This window comes from Magnolia sinica, chromosome 19, assembly GCF_029962835.1.
Source record: "Magnolia sinica isolate HGM2019 chromosome 19, MsV1, whole genome shotgun sequence".
Classification (NCBI taxonomy): Eukaryota; Viridiplantae; Streptophyta; class Magnoliopsida; order Magnoliales; family Magnoliaceae; genus Magnolia; species Magnolia sinica.
Window position 1 is genome coordinate 67,030,215 of NC_080591.1, and position 12,829 is coordinate 67,043,043.

Below are 12,829 nucleotides of genomic sequence, written 5' to 3' on the forward strand. Positions count from 1 at the left end.
CACTGATATACTTGTATTTCTCTGTCTGAGCAAGATATCTCTTTGATTTTTTGAAAGATGCTGAGCAAGATATCTCAGTTACATTTCTTCATGATTTGGAGCCCCCCCCCCCAATTATACTCGCAGCAGATATGGATTCACCGTCATTAGTATTCAAGATTGGCGTGGCTTCTATTTTAGCATGATCCTAAGTTCATGATCTGTTATCTAAATTTGCAAGTAATATATTTCATGCCATGTCCAAATTTTGTTGCACGGTCACGTTGTTTATGTTCAGATCTTTTGAATTCTTAGTTTTCAGGAATTGGGTAATCCCACACGATCATAGGTAGGCACTTATGGTCTCATCTGTAGTCAAGAGGCCTTTGACCTAGGAATGCAGTCTGCATGAAGGCTGATGGGGAGGAAAACACCTCACTGAGTAAGGTTTAGGCTTAAGGGCCACAGATATTGGAAAGGCAGTTCAAAACAGCATTAATTCTGGTTGAGCCTTGATAAAGGGTTCAGCAGTTATTCCCTTTACTAGCAGAAACAGAGCTAGCATGCTGGTTTCGAGTTACCAGTCTCATGTATGCTTTCCACCATCACACGTAGAGCTTTCTTCCTTTTTGGCATTTATAGATGGTTTTGGACCGAGAATCCTTTATGAAGCTCCAAGTTTACTTCCTCTTGGAGATCTTCATGCAGAGATGCATTCTCAACGTTAAGCTTGAGGATCGACTTTGAATAGGTCTCTCTTGAAACTCTATCATAAAGGAGATGATGTGTGGAAGTATATGTATGTGTGTGCGCGCGCATGCGTATGTTTATTTTATACCCAATGGAGTATTGTAACTTTTCCCTTCAAGTAATATATATATATATATATATATATATATATATATATATATATATATATATATATATATATAAGAGAGAAGGAGAGGAAGAAATGGTTGTGTTGTGTTCGGTCTAAAGACCAACACAAACACCTATATATATATATATATATATATATATATATATATATATATATATATAGGTGTTTGTGTTGGTCTTTAGACCGAACACAACACAACCATTTCTTCCTCTCCTTCTCTCTTCTCTCTACATTTCTTCTCTACTATATTTCTACCTGGTATCAGAGCGTTCGATCCGGGACCTGACTGCAACCTGCGGTAGTGGGGCCCACTGCTGACTTTGTCCGTGCGCACGGATGATGTCAGCAGTGTATGACCATAAACTCTTTTTGAAGCAGAAGTTTGGGATCTGTTAGATCTGGATTTTAGAGGAATAATGAAAAGTTTCCTGCATAGCTTGGAGTGGTTTTTGTGGCGTTTCTGCAGGAAATGAAGAAAAAAATGGGAAAAGTCCAGATTTCTTTCCTTCTGCTGTAGTGTTTTTCTGAAGGGTTTTTGAGTAGTTTTTCTAAAAGGGGTAGGTGCGATTGATCAAGAGCTATTACCATGAAAAAGATTCATGAAGTTTTGTCGAGGTTTGGGGGTACTATGATGTCCTTTGTGAGAGACGTGTGTCGTAGTCTCTTACTTTGTGGGTTTTGTTGCTGGATTCTTCTTTCTTCTTCATGATCCTGTGTTGTGGGGCTGCAAATGACTTGTAAAATAATGTGGGTGGTGATTGCAATGTTGATACTCTTGGCACAGTGCTTAGAAGATTCAGCGCACACAAGGTGTTTGATGAAATGCTTCACCCAACTTTGCATGAGGGTTGTTTACAAATGGTGGCTCTTCCCTTCACAATTCATCTTCTCTTCATTTCTTAGGCCTGTTTATGATGTGAGTGTCCCTTTACCCTGCTGTTTGTTGTGAGTGTAGTTGCAAGTGATGCACCCTCACCTTGTATTTGTTTTCTTGAGTGTTGCACATGATGCACACTCATATTTGTGAGAGAATGTTATTGGCTCGATTGTTGTTGAGTTTTCTTATGGCCGTGTACTTGAAGAGAAGATTCTACGAATGAAGGAAGTGCAAGCTTAAGTCTATATCTTGCCATGTTGTATTTGAGGGGGAGCAATGTTCCATGCTCATTATTACCATTTACTTTATATGTATTCCAACCTGAGCATGATTAATATAAATGCTTCAGCTTGAGGGGGAGCGTGGAAGTATATGTATATGTGTGCATGTGTATGTTTACTGTATACCCAGTGGAGTACTGTAACTTTTCCCTTCAAGTAGAAATATATAAAGAAGAAATAAGAAAGAAGAGAGAGGGAGAGGAAGAAACGGCTGTGTTGTGTTAGGTCTAAAGACCAACACAAACACCTATATATATATATAGGTGTTTGTGTTGGTCTTTAGACCTAACACAACACAGCCGTTTCTTCCTCTCCCTCTCTCTTCTTTCTTATTTCTTCTTTATATATTTCTACTTGATGTCCCCCTCGGCAATACTTCAGCTCGCTTTGAAAAATCCCGTGGTCATCTCACCCCCATCTTCCTGACAGTACTCCAGCAAAAGAGCGAGTCTTCCAATGAAGTACCTCGGGCTCCTGATTGGTGGTAAGACATTGTCTCCTAGATTTTGGGATTCCAATGAGGTCCTACATCCAATGAGGCCCAAAAGAAGTTGGCTCGGATGGAATAGATCCTACTTATCTTTAGGAAGAAGAACATCTCTCATCAGGTCCACTATGGTCAACTCCCAATATATTTCCTCACTCTCTTTTAGATGCATGATTGGTTGCCAAAGAGAACAGAAAAATTACAAAGAGATTTTCAATGGCATGGGAGAGAAGTTGGCATTTCATCTTGTGAATTGGGAAAATGGTGCAGAAATAGAGACGGGAAGGAGGCATTGGCATAGGGAAGTTTTAGGAGAAAATTGGGCTTTCCTAGGAAAGGTGGTTGTGGATATATAGTGAAGAGTTGGAGGGACTTTGGAGCAATGTTATTCTTACAAAATACAGTGTGTGGTTCCCTGGAATACGGGTTTGGATGTGTGGAAGGATATCAGCAGGGTGGGAAGAAGACAACTGGGAGATGGCATGATTACATCTAGCAGGGTAGGTAGCATCCTTGCCATTTTATGTCAGGCATCACGACAAGGTGAGATTTGGCTTGATTTTATTTTTTATTTTTTGGCTAGAGAAGGTTCCGTTGGCTGAAGCATTCTCCACTCTATCTCTCTCTTTGTCAATCACAAGGCTAGAAATTTCAGATAGTTATAATATGGAATGTGATGCTAAGATGTAATCTTCGTGCAGAAATTGATTTGTATTTCGACCTTTTGTCCAACTTCATGAGCATAACTTTGATCCTTTGGCCAAGGATTGGAAGATCTAGAAATGGTCAGTGAACAACTTCTCAGTGAATCCTTTGTGCGATATCCAATCCCAATGGCTCAGTGTACCTGGTAGTCGGTGTGGAGGATTGGGCCATTGGGCTTCTGCCTAGAGTTCAAGCTTTTGTTGGATCACCTTGGTCGATAAGATCCTAATCGTTGATAATATCTAGAAGAGGGCTTTGCTTTACCCAACAGTTGCATCATGTGTAGGGAGAATGAAGGATTGGTCAATCATCTTTCTCTTTACTGTAAGATGGCACTTTGGAGTCACTGCCTCTCTCTTTGCAGTTTAAGGCTGTCTCAATGATGCCATTTTATAAAATCCTTTAATGGTTTGGGGAGATGGGCCTCTCACTTCCCAAGGTAAGAATTATTTGGAAGCTGGTGTCATCTGTGCTTGTGTAGGGATCTGGAAAGTGAGAAACTGAAGAATCTTTAAGACAGAACCACCGCCTTTTCTGATGTTACAAGGGATTGGAGTTTGTTAGTTCTCTGTGTAGTCTGGGTCTCCCTTCTGGATGGCTGTGTTTTTCATCTATGCCTTTGAGGGGACTGTCCTCACTTTTCTTACTATGTTTCTGTCCGGGCACGTAGGATGATCTCTTGTCACCCTTCATTTTGCTCAGTTTTTGTATCTTTTCTTCATTCTAATAGATTTTTGTTGCCTTTGGGGAAAAAAAAGAACATCTTCACATAAAGATGAATCAAATGAAATACTTACTGATTGCATAATCTCACAGCCAGATGAAATCTGATTGCACAGATATTATATGTAGCAATGATTACACAGAGCTTTTACTTAGTTACTGAACCAGAGTGCACAGATATGATACCGGAAGATTCAACTGCCGTTGACAAATCTGCAACTGATCAGTCTGACTGCACTCTGGAACTGGAAAAAGAAAAGAAAAACGCTGAAATTTTTTCTGATTGAATCAAATCTTTGACCTAATTATCATCTAAGCCTTATCCCAACTAATTGGAGCTTTCGAACTATATTATATTATATTAATAAAAATATATAGGGAAAAATGTATGCATTGTATCTTCAATTATTCAAAGATACTTCTATAGAAAGTTGGATTTTCTTAAAATCTTTTTATGAATTTGCTTTTTCTTTTTCTCCGTCTCTTTGTCTCTCAATCTTTTGTTAATTTAAGTTTGATTGTGAGGTATCTTTCAAGTGTGAAAAAAGAAGAAGAGGTTTGATCCTTAGGTTCTTAAAAGTAAGGGTTAAATATGGATGATCATCATCTTTTGGTGGAAAAACAGTGAACCCAACACATACATAGTGTTCATTGCTCCTGCGACCCCTTCTGGCACGGGTAGCGTGTAGGCGTGCCAGAATTGGTATTGCAGTTCTAATTCAAACTGACCAACAATGACCCCAAGCGCCAAAGTAGGCAGACAGAGTGTTACCGAAATGTGAGGAGATCGGTTGCCTATTCAGCCACTCGCTCAATGTGTAAATCAATCAGGCAATAGTCAGAGGGTGAAGTTTGTCCTCTAATGATGGGTTACTCCTTTGCCTTTCGTATGAAAGGACTTTTCAATATAAATTAACAGAATAAGAGAGAATTCCTTACAGTCAGTTGCTATTAGCTTTTGAAGGATACTCTGCCAGCAATGGGATGAAGTTCCTATTATAGCTATAATTATCAACTACTGCATTAAAACTACGAATTACACTAAGGAATGCAAATGACAAGTGCAGAAAGTAAATGACTATACTAGGAAAAGTAATTTACTTGATAAGGAAAGTAGATAGTTACACTATGGAATGTAAATTTGATAAGATAATTTGAAAGACAATTGAAAGATAATTGAAAGATAAATTTTGGTTTTGATTGGTTTGGTTGGTGTGAAACCACTTTTCATGCTTGCTTTGATCTTCTATTTATAGCTCTAATCCAGGCGTTCTGAATCCTTCCCACGTTTCGATGGTTATCATAACTGTTTCTCCATTACTTTGTTTTCAGATATTTCCCACAATCTGTTTCATTTGAATTTTTCTGTAACCAATTAGCCGATAGTTGTACATATTTCGACCGTTAACCATCCATTGCTTAGTCACTTGGACTCGGTCGCATACGCATCGGCCAGTTTAATATAATTGATACATCAAAATCCCTTCCTCGAGATGCAACTGTACATATCTGCAGGAAATCTTCTGACCGCAATATGTGCTCTGTACACGTACTCTACCCTGGTTAGTCAAAAACAGACCTCAGCCGGATAGGGTACAAACGCATCTGAGATAAATAGCAATATATGCCATAGGAGAATGGGACAAAAAGTTGGAAATGTGATTCCTATGTGTTGGAAGCGCAAATCTTTATGATGAGAATCATGTTTTCCACAAGTATCCGAGCTGAAAGTGCAAGTCCCCATTTAGAATTAGGAGTATTTGGTGAAATGGATGAATATTGCAACCACCGTGTGGATCTCCTAGATCCGATCGGATCATATCTCTCAGGCAAGAGAACACACAAGCACATAGACAGATATGACTGGGTCTTCTAGATCTGATTATATCAGATCTATCTGGCAAGAAAACAGAAGAGCGGAGGCACATTGAAAAACGTCAACACATCTTCACAGCATACATCAGAATTCTCCTCTGCAGTGTGACCTTATGACATCATCTACAGTTTCCTACATGTATAGTTGCAGATGAAGGTGAACAGATTTGGCTTTCAGATCTTGGGAAGAGAAGAAAAGAAGAGAGAGGAGAAGCAGCTGATGTGATCTAGACAGTAAGGGAAGAAGAAACATGTGAAATTGGAGAAGAAAGGAAGGAGGAGAACAGAGAGATAAAAGAAGAAATTAAGAGAGGTGAGAAGTGTTTTGGGCATTAAAAGAGTTAGCTGACAAACATTGGTTGACTAACCTTCTATTATAGTTTAACTACTATAAAGTGACTAAACTGTGATTATTTACAGAGCTTTGCTAGGCCCACATGCGTGTTCAAGGCAGTTCATGTACATGCCACATTCTGTCAACATGGCTTATTGGTTTGAGATCTGATCCATTCATTAGAGTGGTGCCACTTTGTAGATGCTCTTTGCCAAGATAAGTTCAGTCCTCTCGAAACATGTGCCACGGTTTATGAAAAAATATATGGCTGAAAAAAACTGATTACTATACAGTTCAAGATCCCAGTAAACAACTGATAACTATACAGTTCAAGATCCCAGTTAATCTGGATTTCAGTCTTTGGGAAAGGGGAATTCCATTTCTGGGAGGGAGTCCCTAGTACCATAGCTTAGAGATACCAGTAAACAACTAAAAACTAAGAGTACAAGATCCTGTTTAATTTGGATTTCAGTCTTGGAAAAGGGAAATTCCTTTTCCTTACCATTATCTAAGTTTCCAATTTGGTACAATATCCAACTAATACTCTCATTGGACAATTTATCAGCCAAATTACTGGCCTTTTGTTACATTGGCAAACAAAATGTTCAGCCTGTGGACAAATTCCATGGTCCAGATCCATTGACCGTGCAAGAGTTGACATTCATAGAGTCACCTTATTTTCCACCACGTAGAGTCAGAGCTCTGCAAACTATCCTCAAACCTTCCCAAAGTGCCTTTGCCTCCACCCTGTTAGAGTAAACCCAACCAAAAGGGCTCGAAACTGACATACAGAGAGTGGATTTAAGGTGTAGGGATTTGTAGGTATAAGTTCAGCTAAGGTTTTGAATTTTGTGGTTTGTAGATTTTTGAACTTTGGGTGGGATTTCTTTTTTTTTTATTTTTTATTTTTATTTATTTTTAATTTTTATTTTATTTTTTATTATGGGTTCATGGGATTATTTTTTATTTTATCATGGGTTCATGGGATTCCCTAGCTTGTAGTCTGAGATTGTCATCAGTAGGATTTTTGGGATTCTGTACACTTTCTTTGGAACTGACATAGGAAGAAATTTTCTGGTTCAAGATGGTGCAATGCATATAAAAATTGATAAACATAAATTGCAAACTTGAAGGACAGTAAATTGGTGGTGCATGAACCTCTGATCTTGAAAGAACCTCACTCCTGTAGAGATTTAAGATCTAGATTTTGTTCATGTTCTCTAGACATGATACTATAAAAGAAGCTGAAATATCTTGTTCACAAGTTCATGAATTTTTACACAGTGGTAGACATTTTTTATTTTTATTTTGAGTGAACAGAAAATTAATTGGAGAACTTGCAAAAGCGAGGAAAGAATACGAGTGGTAGGCTTTTTTGCCATCATCATTTTCTAAGCCCTATCCCTATCCAACTAGTTGGGGTGGGCTAAATGAATGTCATTATGCCCTGCCACTTTATCAAGGACCATATCCTAGTTAAACCATAGGTCATTAATCTCTTATTACTGCCTCCACCCATGTCCTTTTGGGCCTTCCCCTAGCACTTTTGGAGCCTTCAACTTACTCCTAGCCGGTGCAGTTCTTGATCTCCTTTGCACATGGCCAAACCATCTAAAGTCTGCTTGTTCTCATTTCATTACCTTTTGGTGCTACTCCTAGATTCCTCGAATGCATTTGTTTCTGATTCTATCCTTTGTCTTGTGACTCATCCTCTCAACATCCTCATTTCAGCCAACACTCCTATGGACATGTTGCTCTAGTGCCCAACATTTTGTTCCATAAAGCATGACCGGTCTTATAGCTATTTGCTAAAATCCCCCTTTCAATTTGATTGCCATGTGGCAACCACATAAAAGTCCAGAGGCACATCTCTACTTCATCCACCTAACTCTAATTCAATATCCTTCTCAATCTCTTCACTCATGAATAATTGACCTAGGAAACGGCCATTTTTGTGTAGTTCTTGGTCAACAATCTTAGGGTCAGTTTGGATAGAATGAAATGGAGGGAATTGGGAGTAATGAAGGTAAATGGTATCTTAAGTGTGTTTCGATAGAAGTAAATGCATGCAAATGAAATGAAATGGAATTAAATGGGCTTGTAAATGAAATCCTTCTTACGAAAGAGGATTTGGAAGTAAATGGGGTGAAATGCCTTTTTGAGCTCCCTTGGAGAGTTGCGCGACTAAACAAAGGTGGCGCTACGCACATGTCCACCATATACATGACATGCTAGTGCTCCAAAACCATTCAAATACCAGCTACATCACTAAAATCACACCAATAAAATGAAGCAATCCTTCTAAAGGCTGGCCATCTAAATGGACAGTTAAAAAGCATTGGCAAGTTGCCTGTTTGTGATCCTTATTTTTTTGGCCCACCCGAGGCTCAAGATTTTATTTTATTTTTTTGGTGGCTAAATTATATATTTCAATGGGCTTATTACAATCAATCCATTAAATATCACATATGTACACTAATTTGAGATATTAAAGCTGATTTGGGATATCATATGTTACTGTGAATATATTGCAAAAATTCCAATGCATTCCAAATCCTCCCATTTACTCCTATCCAAACAATATATTTGGATTTTAAATGCATTTCATTTACTCCTATCCAAACACATGCTGAGTAAGCCATTTACTCCCAATTCATTTACCTCCAATTCGATTTCCCATTTACCTCCATTTACAAGCTCCCAAATGAGAACTAATTCCTCATTTTCACTTATATTGTTACTAAAACTGCATTCCATTTACTCTGTTTTAATCCGGCTGATTTTAAAACCTTTAGATTTTAAAGCATCCTTCCATAGTTCTAATTTTGCATTTAACCTCTCCCTCATCTTGTTCATCGAAACCATGTCATCTGCAAACAACCCATCAGAGGATCTCTTCCTGTTGATGCCATGTGCCAAAAGGTAGAGGCTTAATACTGACCCCCCAGTGTCAGCTTATGTTATTGGCCCTCACAGTTTGTAGCACTCCCTTGTATGTATCCTTAATTACGCGATTACATCCTCTTAAGACTCCTTGCTTTTCCAACACCCACCAGATTATTTCTTAGGAACCCTATCATGTGCTTTCCCTAGGTCAATAAAGGCCATGTGGAGATCCTTCCTCATTTGCATATGTTTCTACGTCAACTGTCTAAGTAGGAAAATAGCTTCAGTGGTAGGTTTATTTATTTATTTATTATAATGAATACTTTGACGGGATATAAAAGGTAGGGAAATTTCCATCTTACATGTCATACATGTAAGCGTTAGGCACACAAGAACTCAGCCAAATTTCTCAATAAACTAGCCATGCTAATGCAGATCTTTTGCATGCAATAGTTAGGGCAACAAAATAGCATGCTACAATTAAGATGAGAAAATTGAACAACCATTGTATAGTTAGATTCATTGGTTGAAGCTGATAGTGAGTAAATGATTCTTTTCGCAGTTTTCATTTCGCTTGTGGGGTGTAAGAGAATTCTCACCATGGACAATCTTCAAAGGAGAGTGTTGATTTTACCCAATATGTGTTTGATGTGTGAGGGAAATGTGGAGTCGATTGATCATTTGTTTTGCACTGTTCCTTCACTTATAAAGTGTGGGCTCATTTCCTCCGACTGTTGTGTGTGGAATGGGTTCTGCTGGAGTCAGTGGAAGATTTTATGTCGGCTTGGCATGGTGGGGGTGTCAGCAAAGCTGAGAAAGCAAAGTGGAGATTCATTTTGATGGGCTTTTTTTTTTTTTTTTGGGGTCATTTGGGGGGCTAGGAATGGTCGTTGCTTTCAGAATCAGAACATAGAGGTAGAGGATGTTATCAGCCAGATTAAGGGGCTTGTGTCGAGTTGGGCTGTGTATGTAAAAGCCGGTGTGTCTGGCAATCTTTTCGATGCTTGTTAGTGTTCGGTAGGGTTGTATTCTTTCCCTGCACTGCGGGTTGTTTATAAAATTTTTGTTATCTTTCAATAAAAAATAAAAAAAAACAAACCTCACATGCTTCATCAGATCCTTCAGGTTGTTTTTAATGCCCATGCTTATTCAGTTTCACAAGGAACTCAATAATACAAAATACTGGGTCGTGCTTATGCAGTTAGGTAGATCCCCCAACATGTGCATTAATGACACGAAGGAATTCAACTACGCATCTTACTTATTACACAACCGTGCTAAATTCATCATCATCATCATATAGTCCTTGTCCTGATTAATTGGGTTGGCTACATGAATCCTATTCCAATCTACGGCCATACCTAGGTCATCAATTCTTTTCTTACTACCTCCATCCATGCCTTTTTGGGCCTTACCTACATTAATTTCGTTTGAATGTTACATCCCTTGTTAGATTTTTCATGTTGTTTGTAATGTTTCAGTTCATTCAGTTTGTTATAATGTTGCATACTTGTTTTCTGGACAATTTCATGATGTCTTTGCAAATGATTTTCTGTTTCCTATTCAGTTGCACATTGTGGTTGATACATGGTTTTATGGAAATTTTTCTTTCAGGACAGTAAAGATTTAACCTCCAATAGTCCAAGTGACAGTTCCATCGGTGCCCCTCCAGATATTAGCTCTCCAGAAACTTCTATCAATAGAAAAACAAATTCAACATCTAAAAGTTATTCTCTTGAAAATTCACAACATTCTGAAAGGTCTGATGTAGCATTAGACCTCACAAATATGCAAGTGAAAGGAGCCACATCGGATGCTTTTCGAGTTAGTGTTTCAAGTGCTCCTAGTACTTCTAGTCATGGTTCTGCACAGGATGACTGCGATGCATTGGGGAATGTATACATGTGGGGTGAGGTTATATGTGATGACTCAGTACGAGGTGGGGGTTGTAAAAATACTAATTCTTTGATTGTGAGAACTGATGTGCTACTTCCCAGGCCCTTGGAATCCAATGTGGTTTTGGATGTTCACCATGTAGCGTGCGGGGTCCGGCATGCTGCACTTGTTACAAGGCAAGGGGAAGTTTTTACATGGGGTGAGGAGTCCGGAGGGCGCCTTGGCCATGGAACTGGTATTGATGTCATTCAACCTCGTCTTGTTGAATCTTTATCATTCTGCAATGCTGATATTGTCGCATGTGGGGAGTTCCATACCTGTGCTGTTACTGTGGCTGGCGAACTTTATACATGGGGAGATGGTATGCATAATGCTGGGCTTCTTGGTCATGGTACTGACATTAGTCATTGGATACCAAAGAGAGTTTCAGGTCCTTTGGATGGACTTCCAGTTGCTTCAGTTACTTGTGGACCCTGGCATACAGCCTTAGTGACATCAACTGGGCAACTGTTCACGTTTGGTGATGGAACGTTTGGTGCGTTAGGCCACGGTAACAGGGAAAGCATTTCATACCCAAGAGAAGTAGAATCGTTGATGGGGTTGAAGACAATTGCTGTTGCATGTGGAGTGTGGCATACTGCTGCTGTGGTTGAGGTCATTGTGGCACACTCTAGTGCCAGTAGTTCATCAGGGAAGTTGTTCACTTGGGGTGATGGAGACAAAAACCGTCTTGGACATGGGGATAAGGAGCCACGACTGAAGCCTACTTGTGTTCCTTCACTTATTGATTATAATTTTCACAAGCTGGCTTGTGGGCACAGCCTTACAGTTGGCTTGACTACATCTGGGCATGTTTTTACAATGGGAAGCACTGTTTATGGTCAACTCGGAAATCCCCGTTCTGATGGAAAGCTACCTTGCTTGGTAGAAGATAAGCTTGTTGCTGAATCTGTTGAAGAGATTGCCTGTGGTTCATACCATGTAGCAGTGCTAACATCCAAGAATGAGATTTACACATGGGGAAAGGGAGCAAATGGGAGATTGGGCCATGGTGACATTGAAGACCGGAAAACACCTACACTTGTTGAAGCCTTGAAGGATAGACATGTTAAATCGATTGCGTGTGGTTCAAACTTCACAGCAACTATATGTCTTCATAAATGGATTTCTGGTGCTGAGCAGTCTCAGTGCTCAGCCTGCAGACAGACATTTGGATTTACTCGAAAAAGGCACAACTGCTACAACTGTGGTCTAGTACACTGCCACTCTTGTAGTTCTCGAAAAGCATTAGGAGCAGCTTTATCTCCTAATCCTGGCAAACCTTACCGTGTATGTGATTCCTGTTATGGAAAGCTAAACAAAGTGTTAGAAGCTGGTCTTAATAATAACAAGAGGAATATTATACCCCGTCTATCAGGTGAGAACAAAGACAGGTTAGAGAAGGCAGAGATAAAATTATCAAAGAATGCATTGCCCACCAATATCGATTTGATTAAGCATCTGGATACCAAGGCAGCAAAACATGGAAAGAAGACTGATTCCATGTCTTTGGTTCGAGCTTCCCAAATTCCTTCTTTGCTACCATTAAAGGATATTTATTTTCCTAGTGCAGTTGATGTACGTCGAGCAGCTCCGAAACCGGCTAACACATCTGCAGTTCAGTCAGGAATCAACTCCAGATCTGTTTCACCTTTCTCCAGAAGATCTAGCCCCCCACGTTCTGCGACACCAATTCCTACAACATCGGGCCTTTCTTTTTCCAAAAGCATTACCGATAGTCTTAAGAAAACTAATGAACTCTTGAATCAAGAAGTGCAGAAATTGCGTGCCCAGGTATATTTAGCTTGGTTTCCACTCGTTATTTTGTTGATGTTAGCTGTATTTGCTCACAGAACTTGTTTATTTA

The 12,829-nt window shown here is 39.3% G+C and overlaps 1 protein-coding gene across 2 annotated transcripts in view; it reads left to right on the forward strand.

Moving 5' to 3' along the window:
- LOC131235188 (PH, RCC1 and FYVE domains-containing protein 1-like) overlaps nucleotides 1-12,829 on the forward strand; it is a 53,438-nt gene that overhangs the window by 18,501 nt on the left and 22,108 nt on the right. For both annotated transcript variants that reach the window (XR_009165974.1, XM_058232329.1), the window contains exon 6: nucleotides 10,642-12,756. Coding sequence is in view for 1 of the 2 variants with exons in the window: in XM_058232329.1 (XP_058088312.1) it covers nucleotides 10,642-12,756 (2,115 nt within the window). In the remaining variant the exon portion in view is untranslated. The remainder of the gene's footprint in view (nucleotides 1-10,641; nucleotides 12,757-12,829) is intronic.